This window comes from Tyto alba, unplaced genomic scaffold (assembly GCF_018691265.1).
Source record: "Tyto alba isolate M040663 unplaced genomic scaffold, T.alba_DEE_v4.0 Super-Scaffold_14, whole genome shotgun sequence".
In the NCBI taxonomy this organism is placed as follows: Eukaryota; Metazoa; Chordata; class Aves; order Strigiformes; family Tytonidae; genus Tyto; species Tyto alba.
In genome coordinates this window covers 53,561,710-53,575,978 of record NW_024881276.1, presented here as the reverse complement: position 1 = coordinate 53,575,978, position 14,269 = coordinate 53,561,710, and the positions used below count along the sequence as shown (strand labels likewise).

Here is a 14,269-nt window from a genome sequence, read left to right as displayed (position 1 = left end):
ATTTGCGATGCCCTCATCGTTTGTGGACAGTTAATTACTTTCCAGAACTCCAAGCAAACCCAAGCAGTTCTAGCACTGGGCAGACGCTGTGTTTTTATACCACTGCTGCTGCTGTTTTCTGTGGAAGTAAACATCAAAATGCAAATCAGAACTAGCTAGTTAAATGCGTCACTTGAGCGCAAGACAAAAGGGGTTTGTTTGCAAAAGAAATTACTGGGACAGCTCTAGAAAGCAGAGCTTATTTCTGGTGAAGTCGAACCGCACCCCCTTCTCAACCAAAGCAATTTAGTGAAGGTTGAAGAAATTACTTAAGTCACTGGGATCGCACACTCACCCACACAAGCGGTTTGTTTAAATCAGTAAATCAGCAGTGGCAAGGGAACACAGGCCAGTGCAGGGCTGACAGCCAGGAAGGCTTTGGAGAGGCTATGGAACCAGTTCTCCAGCATCTGCCACCAGTGTCCCCGGTAGGCAGGAGGGATCGGGCAGAGCTGAGGCATCACAGAAAACGAGCACCCGCTCTGCACTGCCACTCCAGCACACTCCTGCTCTCGTCCAGCCAGCCCTCCAAAACACACATTTGGTGATTAACTGGTGGATACAATAAACAATTAAATCAACATCGGTGTAAACATACCGGATGGTCAGTTTCGATGCTCTTTTGTCAGAGGCAAACCCTCTGATGACGAGGGAGGTCTGTCAGTGAATTTACATAGAAACCATTTCACGTAAGAAGGTATTGCCATGGTCACTTAGCCAACAGCGTCAGCTACCAGCCTCTGCAGAGAAATCTCGTGAAGAACCAAGTTAGCTAAAGGTACAAGCTGTACTTGGCCTCCGAGGAAACCCCCCCCCCCCATTCAGCGCAGCACCGGGGTGGTGGCTCAGGCCAGAACATACCGGTGGCCCAGCACGGTTGGAGGCTGCTGGGAAAGGCTCCGGGCACACGCACTTGTCACGGCGCGAAGGACACCCGATGCTCACACTTAGAGCTAACACAAGTCTCCACGGCTGAGCTTCTGGGTACGGGAACACGATGGGGCACCAGCGGAGAGCTGCACTTGCTCCGCCGGGAAGGGTCTGCCGTGGTTCCTCCCACAGAGAGACCACGTGCTGCTTCTTCACGGGGCCCTTTTATTGTGTAAAGGGTAAAACTTTTATCGTGAGGATGATAAAAGGTGAAATTACGACGGGGAACGGCCCTCAACCACAGCTCAATCGAGTTAACGTGTGGCGCAATATACTCACGTGCATTCAGCTGAGGGGGCTGAATGGAAAAAAAGGACTGGTAAAGGTCCAGACACATGGCAGGTGGTAACACGGGATAGGAGTCCTTGCTAAAGAAGTGCTCTAGAAACACTCATTCTTTACTTTTTTTAAAGGCTGTTAAGGATGTTTGGATTAACCTTATTTTTAATAGGTACTCCAAGTTTTTTAAAAAAATACACATCTGGTATTGAGAACTAGCCCTAATAACAGAGGTAAGGGGTAGGTCCATTAAAAAGTTACATATGTAAGGGTTTTCTCTTCTGAGATAGTGATACAAAATACAACGGTAGATTATCTTCTTTGGAAACATCAATCCAAAAAGGTAATATTCTAAAAGAGTATCTCTAAAGAGACACTTTAAAAGAGGCAGATGAAAGACTTGAGAAAGCTGGAAAAAGAAAGAAGGCTATTAAGAAAAAAAATCACTTTTTTTTTTAAGAGGGTTCTGATTAAATAGTAAGTAATTTTCATTAAACGAAATGTTCTAGTTTTCTCAAAAATTTTTAATCTTCACCTCAGAAAACCCGAAGCTAGAGAGATGCTTCAGGTCCTCTGCATATATCAGTAATCATCTTCACCCTTGTCTGTACACAGAAAGCATGGAGCACAGAGACATTTCACACTCATTGCTCTAACCTGATCAACAAATAAAACAATCTCTCAGTAGTTATTTTAAAAAGTGGTAATTTTAGAAGGGAGGAAGAGAGAGAAGAGTGGAATGCATTATCAGTGTCAGATTTTTTTCAGTGGTCATTGGTTGGTATAAAGGTCTGGCACGTATCAGTAGGCAGAGAGGTGCTTGTTAAGTATCATTTTGCATACGGCTGTTATTGCCATATCCAGATACCTATACAGCCTGCCAGTTACAGAGCATCCGTTCTTCCAGGTCATATCTGAACTGTAACTTGAACCAAGGCTTCACTTTGCACTCCCTAGTTTTGAAAGTTGTAGTTTAAAAATATAGGGCAAGAATAATATTCTACAGCAACAGAAGAGTTAGTAGTAAACATGAAAACTTTTGATCCTTTCCTATTAGAAAACAGGTTATAAAGAAGCTCTATAGCAAGAAACTCCAGCTATTCCTGAGGGGGTAAAAAAAAAAAAAAAAAGGCAGCGTCAAGATGTTATCTCCTCTCTGTTTAGACACACAATCTACTTAAGCAGGAAATACACACAGACAGAAGTGGACAATCAGCCCAACAGATGCGCCAATCAGTGTCCTATCAGTGGACAACGATGACAAGCTGCTGACATTTCAGAATTTCTCTTCGAATCCCAGGTGCTGTCTGAGTACACACAACACCAGTGAGCAGGACAGAGCTTCTCGGAAGTCACTGCCTTGAAACACAGAACTAAAACAGCACTGCAAGAGAGACTGAGAGTGACAAAGAACAGGAAAAAAAAAAAACAATCCAAACCCAAATCCCTTTCTCAAAACACACTTCAGAGCATTTTCGATGAGGGGAGAGGAGGCACTCATTATTACTGTAGCAAAAAGACTGCAACAGACCTTCCATGAGGAGAGTACCACGGGGCCAGCACACAATCCAGAAGGAAAACTAGAGCACCAGTTTCCAGCGTGACAACAGATTAGGAGGGCCTCTTGGAGTCACCCAAGACGCTGCTATCGCTTGCACCCACAGCGTTATTCCTTTTGTAAGTGGCAAACTGTTCCCTTACACAACAAAGCCCTTTTTTGTGCCTGCTCTGTACTACATTTTTAATTAAAGTTAGGAAAGGGGATTGACTGTTCTCCTGTTTTCACTGCTCGCTCTCTCTCTAACACCAGCAGGAGCTGTCTTTACAGCCACACTAATAACACCCACCTGTAGCCAGCGGTGCTGGCTGCCCCGTACCACTCCTGGGACCTCGCTCCCATGCAGTGTCGAGTCCTCGGTTCTCACGCTCAGTCCCACGGGATTCTTCCTCTTCCTCCTCTTTTGCTTCTCCTTTCCCTTTCATATGCCTTCCCTTCACTTTCACTGGCCCATACAACAGTGTTAGCGATGCGCGCCCTTTCCCCTGCGCACCCAGGGACGCAAGGACATCCCCTTTTTTCACCTGTTTTGATCTCACTGTCTGTGTCTGCCTCATCCCTATCTCCAACACTGAACCATCCCCCCTGGTCAGACCACAAAATACTAAGGGACACAAATCAGCTTTTGATCTTGCCACTTTCTTCCAGAATTTGAGCACTCCTCATTTTTTTTGAGCAAGGGTGTCTGCATTTGCATGTATGTACGTGACCACAAACATACAAACGGGCCTCAGGCTCCTCTTGAACGCAGCCAGCCTTGGAATGTGGCACGTGGATCTGCTGGCGAAGGGCCTGTACCACACACTTCGGGTCCAGATCTGTCTCATTAGCTGTTGGTGCCCTTAATCATCTCTCTTTTATAGAATTACTCCATCCTCAGTGTCTACTCTGTTTTTCTTTCCTCCAATGCCATTGAGTGAATCCAAGCCAGCAGTCCAGGAACGCTTCTTGCTCCCTTTACACCTTGAGCAAAGCACACAGTTATGAAGCGAGATAGTTACACGCAGATCCATCACCCCAAACAACAGAGAGGGACAGTCCTCTTTCTGTATGAAATCTGTCTCTTGCCGGAATCCATTCTGATGAAGAAGTCCTTACACAAGAGTGAAGGAAAAAAACCCAACCAACAAAATCATCCTGAAAGGTGACCCTCATTTTAGTTAAATGGTCCAAATAAAAGATCAATTAAAGCCTCTTTTCTTCTGGGCAGAGAAAATCAGCAGCATTTATACGAGACAGAAAAAAGCGGATAATCTTGCTTTTGCTGATTTTTAAAGTGAACAAGGACTAACAGCACCTCTAACATTCCCTTTTCTCTCCATAACAATCCTTCTTTTGGAAGCAAGAATGTTATTTTAAAACTGAGATTTACACTTCAGAAAAACAGGTGATACAATGGGAGAGAGTAAGCGCACGGGATTCCCATTGCTCAGGTTAAAATCACACACTGTAATTATTCTGCCAGCTCCTGAAAAAAAAAAGAAAAAAACCAAAACAAAACACCACCAAAACCACCCAAACTGTACTAGATAAAATAACCAGCAGTGTTTCCTCTCCAAGTTCAGAATAACACCTTCCACTCCTTTTGACCTGAGCTGAGGCTTGCATGCCCTAGAATTTCTGACAAATGAAGATAGAGACAAGCTGAGCAGTGAGGTGTTATCTACCTAAGTCAGAGATAACTGATGACTCTGAAAAAGCACCGTATCAGTACACGTCAGCAGCACAGACTTTAATTTACTCTCAAATACTGCACAAAAGTACTGCATGCCCTCTCACAGGGTTAGAATTGGCCCAGACATTGTAGAGAAGGAAAGGAGCTGTTTTAGGAGGAAAGCTGAAAAATTACTCAACAGCAAGAGAAAGAGGATTATCTTGAATGGCCCACCATTGCTTTTTCACTGATCTTGGTTTCATTTTGTAAAGACTGCAATGATGGCAATAAAAGGAGAAGTAGGTTGATCGCTATCACACACATGATAGAAAAAAAATAAATGATACCAGCAGATATACCTGATCTTCAGGGAACTACTGACTAGGGCTGTTTGCTGACCCAGCAAAGACTACCTGCGAAGAAGCACCTACTGAAAAAATAAAGCAAGCACAAAACAAAATAAAGAAAACAGTGAGATAAAAATTCCTATTTCTGGGTCATTCTCATCAACAGTATCTCACAGAATCCTTGCCACCACAGACTTTTTCATTTTGTCAGGATTTACTTCTTCCAAGACATAGTTCTGTTAAGCATGGAGTAAGGAAACAAGGGAAGTTAAAGCTTCAGAATTAAACACTTTAGTCTTGGAACACTGTTTCCTAGATAAGACATGCCACCCAGTCTGGCTAGAGTTGCAGTGATTTAGAAGAGGTATGTGTAGAAGCTGTGAACTAATTGGAAATTATGGGGTGTTGCGCCCCCCAATGATGGGAAGGGAAAAATCTAAGGTTAGCAGGAGCCCAAGAATTTAATTAAAAAAAAAAAAAAAAAAAAAAGGCAAACCAAAAAACCCCCCACAAACTAACCAAAGATCTTTGTTTCTGGTGACATTTCCCTGAAAGCAGAGAACAATCTAGATATTGTCTTTTCTTTCCCCAAGTAAAAATCACTTCAGGCCATTCCCTCACCCTCCCATCAGATGCATGCAACACTGAAAATTTCTGAGATTTTTTTTTTTTATTATTTTATTTAAACCATAGGTTTGGGGCAAGATGGGAAAAGAACAGCACCTTTTAAAAAAACCCTGTTGAGTGCTATATTGGATAAATAGGTGAGCTTTAAAAAAAAGCTAAGTTTGTATATGTACATATACACACATACACTAAACCAAATTAAAAAAAAAAACTTGTGAAGGGTCATTTTCAACACAAGAGAGAGGAAAGCCTTATTTCACAGCAAGCAAAAGCACCACAAGTTAAGATTAGAGTGCAGTCACATGTAGTGCAGATACCAAACTAGCCTGGGTCCTGGAAGCAGCGTAGCTAGAGCAGCACCAGGCTCCACGGGGGCCAACTTATCCCACTCCTCGGCAAACGCGAGCTCAGAGCCTACTTCAGGATGGTGTGCTGTGCAGGCACTCCCACAGCCAGCTGCTCTGCTTGCACCACTTTTAGCAGACACCATAAAAAGTAAAAAACTAGTGAGAATAAGAGCCCCAAAGCAAAGCTACAGGACTGATTTAGCTACACTATTTCCATAACAGAAGTTTCTGAGTTCCCCCATGTCTCTTGGGTGCTCTCTGTAGGTATTACCTGCTTGGGTCACACAGCAGAGAGCTCCTGATTATTTATTATTTGTGTACTGAGGTTCCCATTCTTGCCTATCTGCATCTTTTATTTTCCTATCTTTCCTTACCCCGCACAACACCACTCCTGTTTCCACCAGGCTGACAGGGTAATAAAATTAGGAAAGGGCATGTACAACTAACCAAGAGGATAGTCAACAACCAAATGAAGCTTAAAAAATAATTAATAATAATTCTATATAAAAAAAAATTTAAAAACCCGTTCAAGTTCTACAGGCTTCTGGCAGAGTTTGGTCATTTAGCCCAGAGGTCTCTGTCTTCAAGGCCTGCAGGCTAAATCGTCTCACCTGGCAAGAAGCATGCAGTAGAAGGTAAAATTCTGACTAAAAGAAAAATGTAGTTAAGGGTTGGGAGGAGAAGAGGCTGTAACATAGAAACCCAATACTTCGGTAGCAGCACTTATGCTACACGGTAGGCTTTCAGGAGAGTGAATTCCTTTCTGTTGGTGCGAGCCGCCCAGATGAAGAGAGCAGCTGCCATAAACTGCAAAGGTGCCGAGACGCAGGCCAGGCAGAAGGACCAGCCGAATTCCCCCCTCACATCATCCGGCAGTGGCAGCTTCTTATGGAGCAGCTCAATCCCAGCTACGTAGCAGGCAACCAGGCCCAGCGTACAAAGCCCTGGGGAAGGAAGCAGCAAAGCACAGTGAGCTCGCCCTTGATGTGCTCTGGCTGCCACTGATGAGCTGCTGGAGGAGGGAGGGTAAGTGGTGGACGGCAGGAGACCTACCTGCTAGGAAATGGAGGACTCCGGTGGCAATGGCAGGGTAAAGGCTGCGGCAGGCACAGGCACAGAGCCCAATGAGAGCCCCAAAGCACATGAGGCCGAGGCTGACAAAGGGCAGAAGGAACTGCAGTCGCCAGAGATCTGCACGTGAAAAGCACACAAGTTTGATGAAAACGTGCTAGAAACTGAACCTCTCCCACCATCTTATATTCCCTCCTACCCACACTGCTTCAGACACTCTACACTGACAGCTAAAAAGGACAGAAGGCCTCACTAAAGTAGAAAGAACTTAATTTGTTAACTCCCAAATACCTGTACTGCATTCATGGGCAAAACCTTTGCTAAAGAACTTAAGTTTTCCTTTTAAACTTTAACCTACTGCCTGTGTTACTGTGAAGAAATGAGAGGAAAAAACAAACAAACAAAAAAAAAAACCACAGAGGAAGATACAGATACTTCCCTCACTAGTATCTGAGAAATGTTTTTTAGTTTGTTTTTTTTTTTTTTTTTTTTTTCATCCTACTTGTTTACCTGCCAGAAGTGAAAGACACTTACAAGTTCGATTCAAATCTGTGCCGCTATTGTGATTTCCAGGCTCTATGTACTTTTCCATAAATTGATCAGAGAGGGAAAAACTGATGCAGTTTGTAGTCATATCAGTTTCTGGGGGGGGATGGGAAAGAAAAAAGACAAAAATTACCATTAGGTGCCTCCCATCTCCTCCCTTCAATTCCACCTTTCCCAGCCATTTATGCTGGGAAGCTCCCCAAAGAAAAAACATTCTAGAGAAAAAATTACCTCTCAAAACAGATCTGGAAGATGCCTTATCATAATATAGTTAGAATAACATAGTTACTACAATGAGTGGCAGCGTTCAAACATGCAGAATCTTCAAGCTTACCTGGATTATCCACAGAGAACTGGGCCATGCTTAACAGATTGGGAAAAGAAATGTGGCATGAGATGCTCAACTATGTTGTTACATATTCTTGTACTCAGAGTCGCTTAACTGAGCTGTGCTTATCTCCATGTGCAGCGTATAGTATTGTACTAAGTACTTTGTTCAAAAATGGGATAGAAAGGACTATGTAAAGAACGGAAAGTATTTGCTCCTTTGTACTCAATTTCTACCCTTTTATACTTCAGTTAGATTACCTCAGTTATATTTTCCTTTGAAAATACTATTGAGCAGTATTTTCATTAGAGAAAAGAAAAAAAAAGAGTATGTCATGTAATGTTTTTTTCTCCAGAAAAAGTGTTTGAAAGTATATTTTTTAAAGAAGGTTCAAAATGAAGGGCTTCATACACACAGTATGTGTCCAAAATGTACTTTGAAGCAATTAAAATAATTGCTCACCACATTTTTTTTAGCCCCCAACCACTGTGAAAAAGAATGCAAATATTTCATTCTATATCCAGCACTACAGTACAAGGACTCCAAAATGTGCTGATCCAGCAGTGGGATATCTGTGACTTGTGAGCAAAATGAATGACTGGTTAAAGGGAACGAGTGCTCCCCTGATAAAGTAATATCTTTATTCCACTGCTGGATCCCAGGACCTCTCCTAAAACAACAGTGACTGGCAGAGCAACTATAACTGTATCCCTAGGTGGACAGCAGATGCAAAAGAAAATCAAGTTATACTAGACTAAATTTAGATCAAGTATCACATGTGAAATCCAGAGTCTGTAGCACTGACAGCCACAGACCATTCTGCCTTTCGCTTCTTTAGGAAATCAGACTGTCTTTATTAAAAAACCCCACATAAGCTAGAAATAAGCCTTCTGGAGGAACAAAGTGGCATTAGTATGTTGTGAGGAAGTTAGCACATACCACCCCAGGGAACCTAGGGAAGCATTAAATGCTGTGGAAATACCTGGTGGGCTGTACCAGTGGGAGTTTTTGGGTACAGTGATACACCTCCGCCACAATCCAACCGTGCCATTGCACCGGAAGAGCGCATCTGTGTAGGTCTTCTCGTCTGCCTCTTCACTGACAAATTCCTCCCAGATGCTCCTACCAGCTTCACTAACATTCTCAGCTGGGGACAGGGTGTGGTATTCGTACCAAAAGTCGGTGCCGATGGAAGCTGCCATATAGATGGTGGAGATGAGGCTGAGAACACACGCAATTACTAGCGCTGTAGCAAAACGGTTGTCCATCATTGCGCCCTTGCTGCTGCAAGAAAAGAGAGGGCCAAGTGAGTAACTCCTCCGACAGCAAACACAAAGTTATCTCAGCAGTGTCAAACTCATGGCATCATTCCTCTTACGCAACGTTACCTCAGGATACGCACGTCTTCCTTTTCCAACACGCTGGAATCAAAGGAACACTGAGTGGGCCTACAGTCTTCGTCAGCATCCCTTGGATCTGGGAGTTCAAGGCACAGATATCACCCTCCTCCCAGCCACGCCACGCTCGCTGCTCTCTCCGAGACAGCGACTGACAGCGCAGCAGCAGCAGCTCTGTCCCCCAAGCAGATGGCACCGCTCACTGCCATTTGTGATCCTGACTGTAGGGACCTGCAGGGAAGCCATCCACAGCGCCCAGGCAGAAGACTTATCTTTCCTTAAGAGATTACCAAGGGTGGAAGTTATTTTTAGCCTGCCATCCCATACGGCTTTCACAGCTTGTGTTTACAGCAAAGATAAGAACCACAAAGCATGTCAAAAAAAAAAAAAAAAAAAAAAAAAGAAAAAAGCTCTTCTAGGCTGTTCACAAAGGGCAGCCATGCCAAGGTGCTGGAATGCCTTTAGGGAAGCAGAGAAATGTATCTAGGTACTAGAGACAGAACATGAAGGAAGTACTGAAAGACCAATTTGGAAATTATGATGAATGCTGCGGTAACACCGCAATGCATACAGTGGTATTTCTGAAAAGCTAAAACAATGCTGGGGGGGTGCCCTGTCCATGGGAACAAGATGACAAGAGCTTCCAAAACTGAAAGGCCTCCATGCCCTGGCACAAGGACTTTGCTCTGGCTCCCTTTACTAGGGGTCATTTATGCCCTCCTTTGCAGGGTCGTGTCCACAAATGGTGTCAATTCAGGGTCGAAGGAGGCATGGGAGAATACAGATGCCACCCATGCTTACGCTTATGACAATACTGTGACTTTAATGAACAATTGATTGCTAATACATGGAATGTTTTGCAGATAGTGCACTATGTCAGAGGACTCTCAGATGCCCATTGTTCTCATGTTTTCTGTGCTGGATTAAATTTATGGATTATGATGAATCAGGCTTGAGGCACTTGCCAGAAAAAAAAATAAAATCAATTGAGGTTAACCCAGCAGCTAGAGCTAGTCTGGTGACATGAGCTACTATCTAATCAGCTCTTGTCTATTGCTTGTTCTACCTCCCTTCTCCCACATACTTTGATCAAAATATTTTGGTCTAGTTTAGTTGCAACTGAATGAACCGCAAGTGGAAACAGCAAATGCCTTAAAACACGACATTCACAGGGAAAAACACAAGTGCTCAAGTCAGACCTGCCAGTAACAAGTTCTGAACTATGAAACAAATTAAGGTGCAAATTAAAGCTGGGAGTTTCAAAGGCACTGATATCTGCTGCTAACAATGTCATTCTTATTTCTTTTCCCCTCCCACTTGCTCCTCTATTTGGTTGAAACTGGCTAACAGGACTGGGGAGGAAAAATTATGTGTACCCATAACATTCCCTATGCTTAATTTCCATATTAAATGGGGCACACTCTCTGTAATATGTGTCCTTGAACCGCATCCTTAGCAATGAGCAAGGATAGAACTGATTTTTGGTAAACTGACAAGCAGCATCTATTTAAAATACTGCAAAGTTTGCATACGACAACTGTACTTAAATAACAATCCACAGGCTTGAACTTGGACAAATACTGAGAGGGAGAATACATTGTATCTGGATTTATTTATCTAGAAGACATAGAATCAAGTCCAGACTTGAAAGCAAATTCTCTGTGCAGTGTTTAATTCTTCGTTATGTACTTCAATTCTCCTTTGATATCCCAGCCTCTATGTCAAGATACACAGGACACAGGATGAGCAGAACACAGAGAGAGCAAGTTGCTGTATAGATCTGACCTCACCATTCTTCCCCACTGAGTTCACTGGGGGAAGTTCAGTGGGTTCCCATCCCTTCACAAACAGGACAAGTACAGCTCTGAACCAAGCAGATCCTCTGGGAACTCACTCCCAGGGCAAGCAGCAGAACAGGCTGGCAAGCAGGCTGGTCTGGATTTTCCACTATATTGCAGTCACATTCACTGCAAGAGGAACCCTCTGCAATAGACTCCTCTCTTTAGAAAGGGCTCTCGAAGGAGGAGGAGGAATTGCAAGAACCTACAAGATTCATCCTCAGAGTAGCATCTGGCAAAAAAAAGAGCATAAGCAGGGCATTATTGGGCCACCGGTTCGCTGCTGTTGCCTTTTAATATAAATGCTTACAATAACAAAGTCCTATGAACTTTGTACCTAACACATGGAAAGAAAAGAACCGACTCAAAAATCTGACTTTCAGATACAACATCCCAAGTACAGAACATGGGTGCTGGAAATATCCCTATCAGAGCATCATTAAAACTTAATCACATGCTTCTGGCCAGCCTTCTGCGCGCTGGCATACAGACTTGGCAGAGTTCATGTCAGTTGGCAACCAAGAGTAGTTCACAGGCAAAATGAAGGGTTAATCATCAAACAGTAAATTAAAGCACTACTCACTGTTCACTACTCGCTTGGTAAAAGGGACATGGCTACCTAATAACATTCAATCCTTGTAATGCACAGCTCCAGGGACAGGCAGAAAGCAGCTGAGGTGGCAACAGTCCCCAAAACTTAGCGGGTGCCTTTGTGTGGCATTTGTCCCAGAAAGAACACACATGGATTTTCAGTACAGACAAGACAGTGCCAAGGCAAGAGCATGCCCCCAATTCCTTGTAATAAACATCCTCTCAGTGCTTCTGCCTAACACTTCAACTACTTACAGAAAAGATGAACTCCACAAAACTTTAGGCAAATTTTTGAACTAGAAGTTCTTGCTGCCACAGTGCAGTAGACTTGACTGCCCTGCCCCTGCACTGTGGATATCCAGTGCATCATTTACAGTAGACACAGCCCTACTTAAATGAGTTGTCCTTTGCTCTGCTAAAGAGAGAACCATCCTTCCAGCCCCAGGCAGAGTTCAATGGGAGTAGTAAGCAGTCAGTAAGAAATAGTTACCAGAAAAGACCATGAAGAAGAACACTGCATGTTTATGAGATTATGCGACAATTTGCAAAAGGTTCTGTGCAGAACAATATGTAGGAGGTGCCTTAGAATGAGCTTACTTACCAAAATTATAACTACAGAAGATGACCTTATTTATAAAGACCTGAAGATCGGTAACAAATAGAAATACTTTGCCTTTATAGGCTGGCAGAAAGAACCTTCGCTGTTTTTACAAAAATAGCACTGCCAGCACATTTTATTCCAACAGTAGAAGCTATTTCAAACAAGTTATGGCTGAAACTAAGCTATGCAATGAAAGTAAGACAACACAAGGCAGTAGTAAACAGGTGCTCAGCCAGAATTGCTTCAGAAGATAATGTAACTATACTCATTTTTTAAAGAAGTGAGACACAAAAATTTCAAAGCACCAGCTTATAAAAGAGAAGGCAAAGGCCAAACTAGCAGCAACATTCAAAGGGTTTACTAGATGCATGCACTTCATAAAATGGGGGGAAAAAAAGGGCAAATCAGTATAGTTGAAAAAGAAAAAACACAGAACAACATAAAAGCAAGTATTCTGGCAAAAAATCTACTGGAAGACTGAAGAACGAATAAGAATTTTAAGACATTACTGTACCGTGGCAGAAAGGAATATGTGTATTTTTATTTTGTGATGGCAATCATTCCCTTCAGCCAACAGCGGGCCACTATATTTAAAAAAACTCCTTTACTTGACATCACAAGAGGAAGGATGCATTTGCTGGCACCTCTTTAGAAAACACGCTTGCAATCTGACTGTTAAGTGGGAAAGCAGAATAGGCAAGAGGCCTAGAAGAACATGTAAATGGGGGGGGGGGGGGGGGGGGGGGGGGGGGGGGGGGGCAGAGGGCTGACAACACTACCAAACAGGATCCTCCTTTTAATACTCGGGGTAACAGAGGGTTAGGAAACAATGCTAGTGAATACTTTTTTACCTTCAGAGCTCCTCAGAGTCCCCCAGGACACACAGCTCCAGTGATTCCAGGTCACTTCAGTGACACCACGTTGTTTGTGCTTTGTGGTCAGCACAGAGAATGAAAGGCAAACTTCCTATCTGCCCTAACTGTTCCATTCATTCAGTTCTTCAACGCCAGCCGCTCACAAAAAGTCACCTAGAGGTAGAAAGCGAACCAAATCGTTTGAGATCATAATTTCATTTTGAAATTATTCAAATCTCCAAGCATTACTCATTAAGAAAAAAAAAAATATTAACAAGGGTGCGGGGGGGGGGGGGGGGGGGGTGGAAGGGGAGGAACCCAAACAGACTGCAAGAGCCCTCAGGCCAACGCCCCACGCGGACCCACGCAGCGCCCGGGGTAACTGACCCCACGGACGGCGCTCGCCCCTGGCAAACGCGGAGCCGCGCTCCGGCTCCGGCCGCCCAAGCGGTGCCGAGACGCTTCACCCCCCGCCGCCAGGCCGAGGCACCAGCCGGGCCGGGCCGGGCCGGGCCGGGCCCACCTCCCCACACCCACCCCCCTCCGCTCCGGCCTCTCAGTCGAGCCAACCCTGCGAGGGGGCACGACCGCTGACAAGCTGCGAACTCGGGGAGAGCACCTCAACACCACCACCACCACCTCCCCCCCAACGGTTACAACGGCCGCACCCACCGCCACCTCGCACCCCCGGCCCGGCCCCGCCGCACCGCTTCCGTCCCGCCGGTGCCCAGGGCCAGGGCAGCGCCCCCCCTTCTTTACCCCGCCGCCGCGCGGGGCACCCTGGGGGATGTAGTTCTCCGGCTCACGGGAGGAGCGGGCGTCTATGCGCCGCCGCCGCGATGCCTGCTGGGATTTGTAGTCTCCCGGGCGCCCAACCCTCACCTTTCGACGCCCACTGGCTTCCCACCCCGCCTCATCCCCTCAGCCGCTTGCAGGGCCCCGCCGCTGACACAGGCCAGGCCCGGCCCGGCTCAAACCGCAGCGGCGCAGCCCCACACCTCAGCACCCCCGCCCTCACGCTGCTCTGGCCGGGCGTGAGGCGCGGCGATGATTAATGCTGAAACTGCACACCTGCAAGACACACGGGCGCTTGGGCTGGATCCAGAGTCACGGTCCCAACGTCCTGCACCTGCTGTGACAGCCGTGAGTTTTCGCAGAAATTCTCGTTTCTGCAATTTCAATTATTTGGTCTTCCGCTGCGGCCATAAGGCTCACATTTCTTTCTTTTTTGCTTGCTTGCTTGTAAAAATGGTCACGGTAGC

The 14,269-nt window shown here is 45.0% G+C and overlaps 1 protein-coding gene across 10 annotated transcripts; it reads right to left on the bottom strand.

Moving 5' to 3' along the window:
- Window positions 1-1,751: 1,751 nt before the first annotated feature.
- On the bottom strand, window positions 1,752-14,176 carry CLDND1 (claudin domain containing 1). Of its 10 annotated transcripts, XM_033005196.2 has the most exons (7): window positions 14,079-14,176; window positions 13,005-13,181; window positions 9,115-9,202; window positions 8,709-9,010; window positions 7,387-7,494; window positions 6,835-6,972; window positions 1,752-6,725 (listed from the first exon to the last, which is right to left on the bottom strand). In XM_033005196.2, the coding sequence occupies exons 4-7, from the start codon at window positions 8,995-8,997 to the stop codon at window positions 6,505-6,507; spliced, it is 756 nt and encodes a 251-aa protein (XP_032861087.1). In that variant the 5' UTR covers window positions 8,998-9,010; window positions 9,115-9,202; window positions 13,005-13,181; window positions 14,079-14,176; the 3' UTR covers window positions 1,752-6,504. The 10 variants fall into 10 exon arrangements, with proteins under 10 accessions (XP_032861087.1, XP_032861086.1, XP_032861082.1 ...); XM_033005195.2 differs by lacking the exon at window positions 9,115-9,202 and having other exon boundaries at window positions 8,709-9,007; XM_033005191.2 differs by lacking the exon at window positions 9,115-9,202 and having other exon boundaries at window positions 14,079-14,175.
- Between the last annotated feature and the right edge of the window lie 93 nt (window positions 14,177-14,269).

What these genes read in the sequence shown, in the direction of transcription:
- CLDND1 (XM_033005196.2), bottom strand. Translation starts at nt 8,997, where the DNA reads ATGATGGACAACCGTTTTGCTACAGCGCTAGTAATTGCGTGTGTTCTC. An exon ending in CCACTGGTACAGCCCACCAG is followed by an intron (nt 7,495 to 8,708) that starts GTATTTCCACAG and finishes ATCCCCCCCCAG; the next exon opens with AAACTGATATGACTACAAAC. An exon ending in CACAGATTTGAATCGAACTT is followed by an intron (nt 6,973 to 7,386) that starts GTAAGTGTCTTT and finishes TTTCACGTGCAG; the next exon opens with ATCTCTGGCGACTGCAGTTC.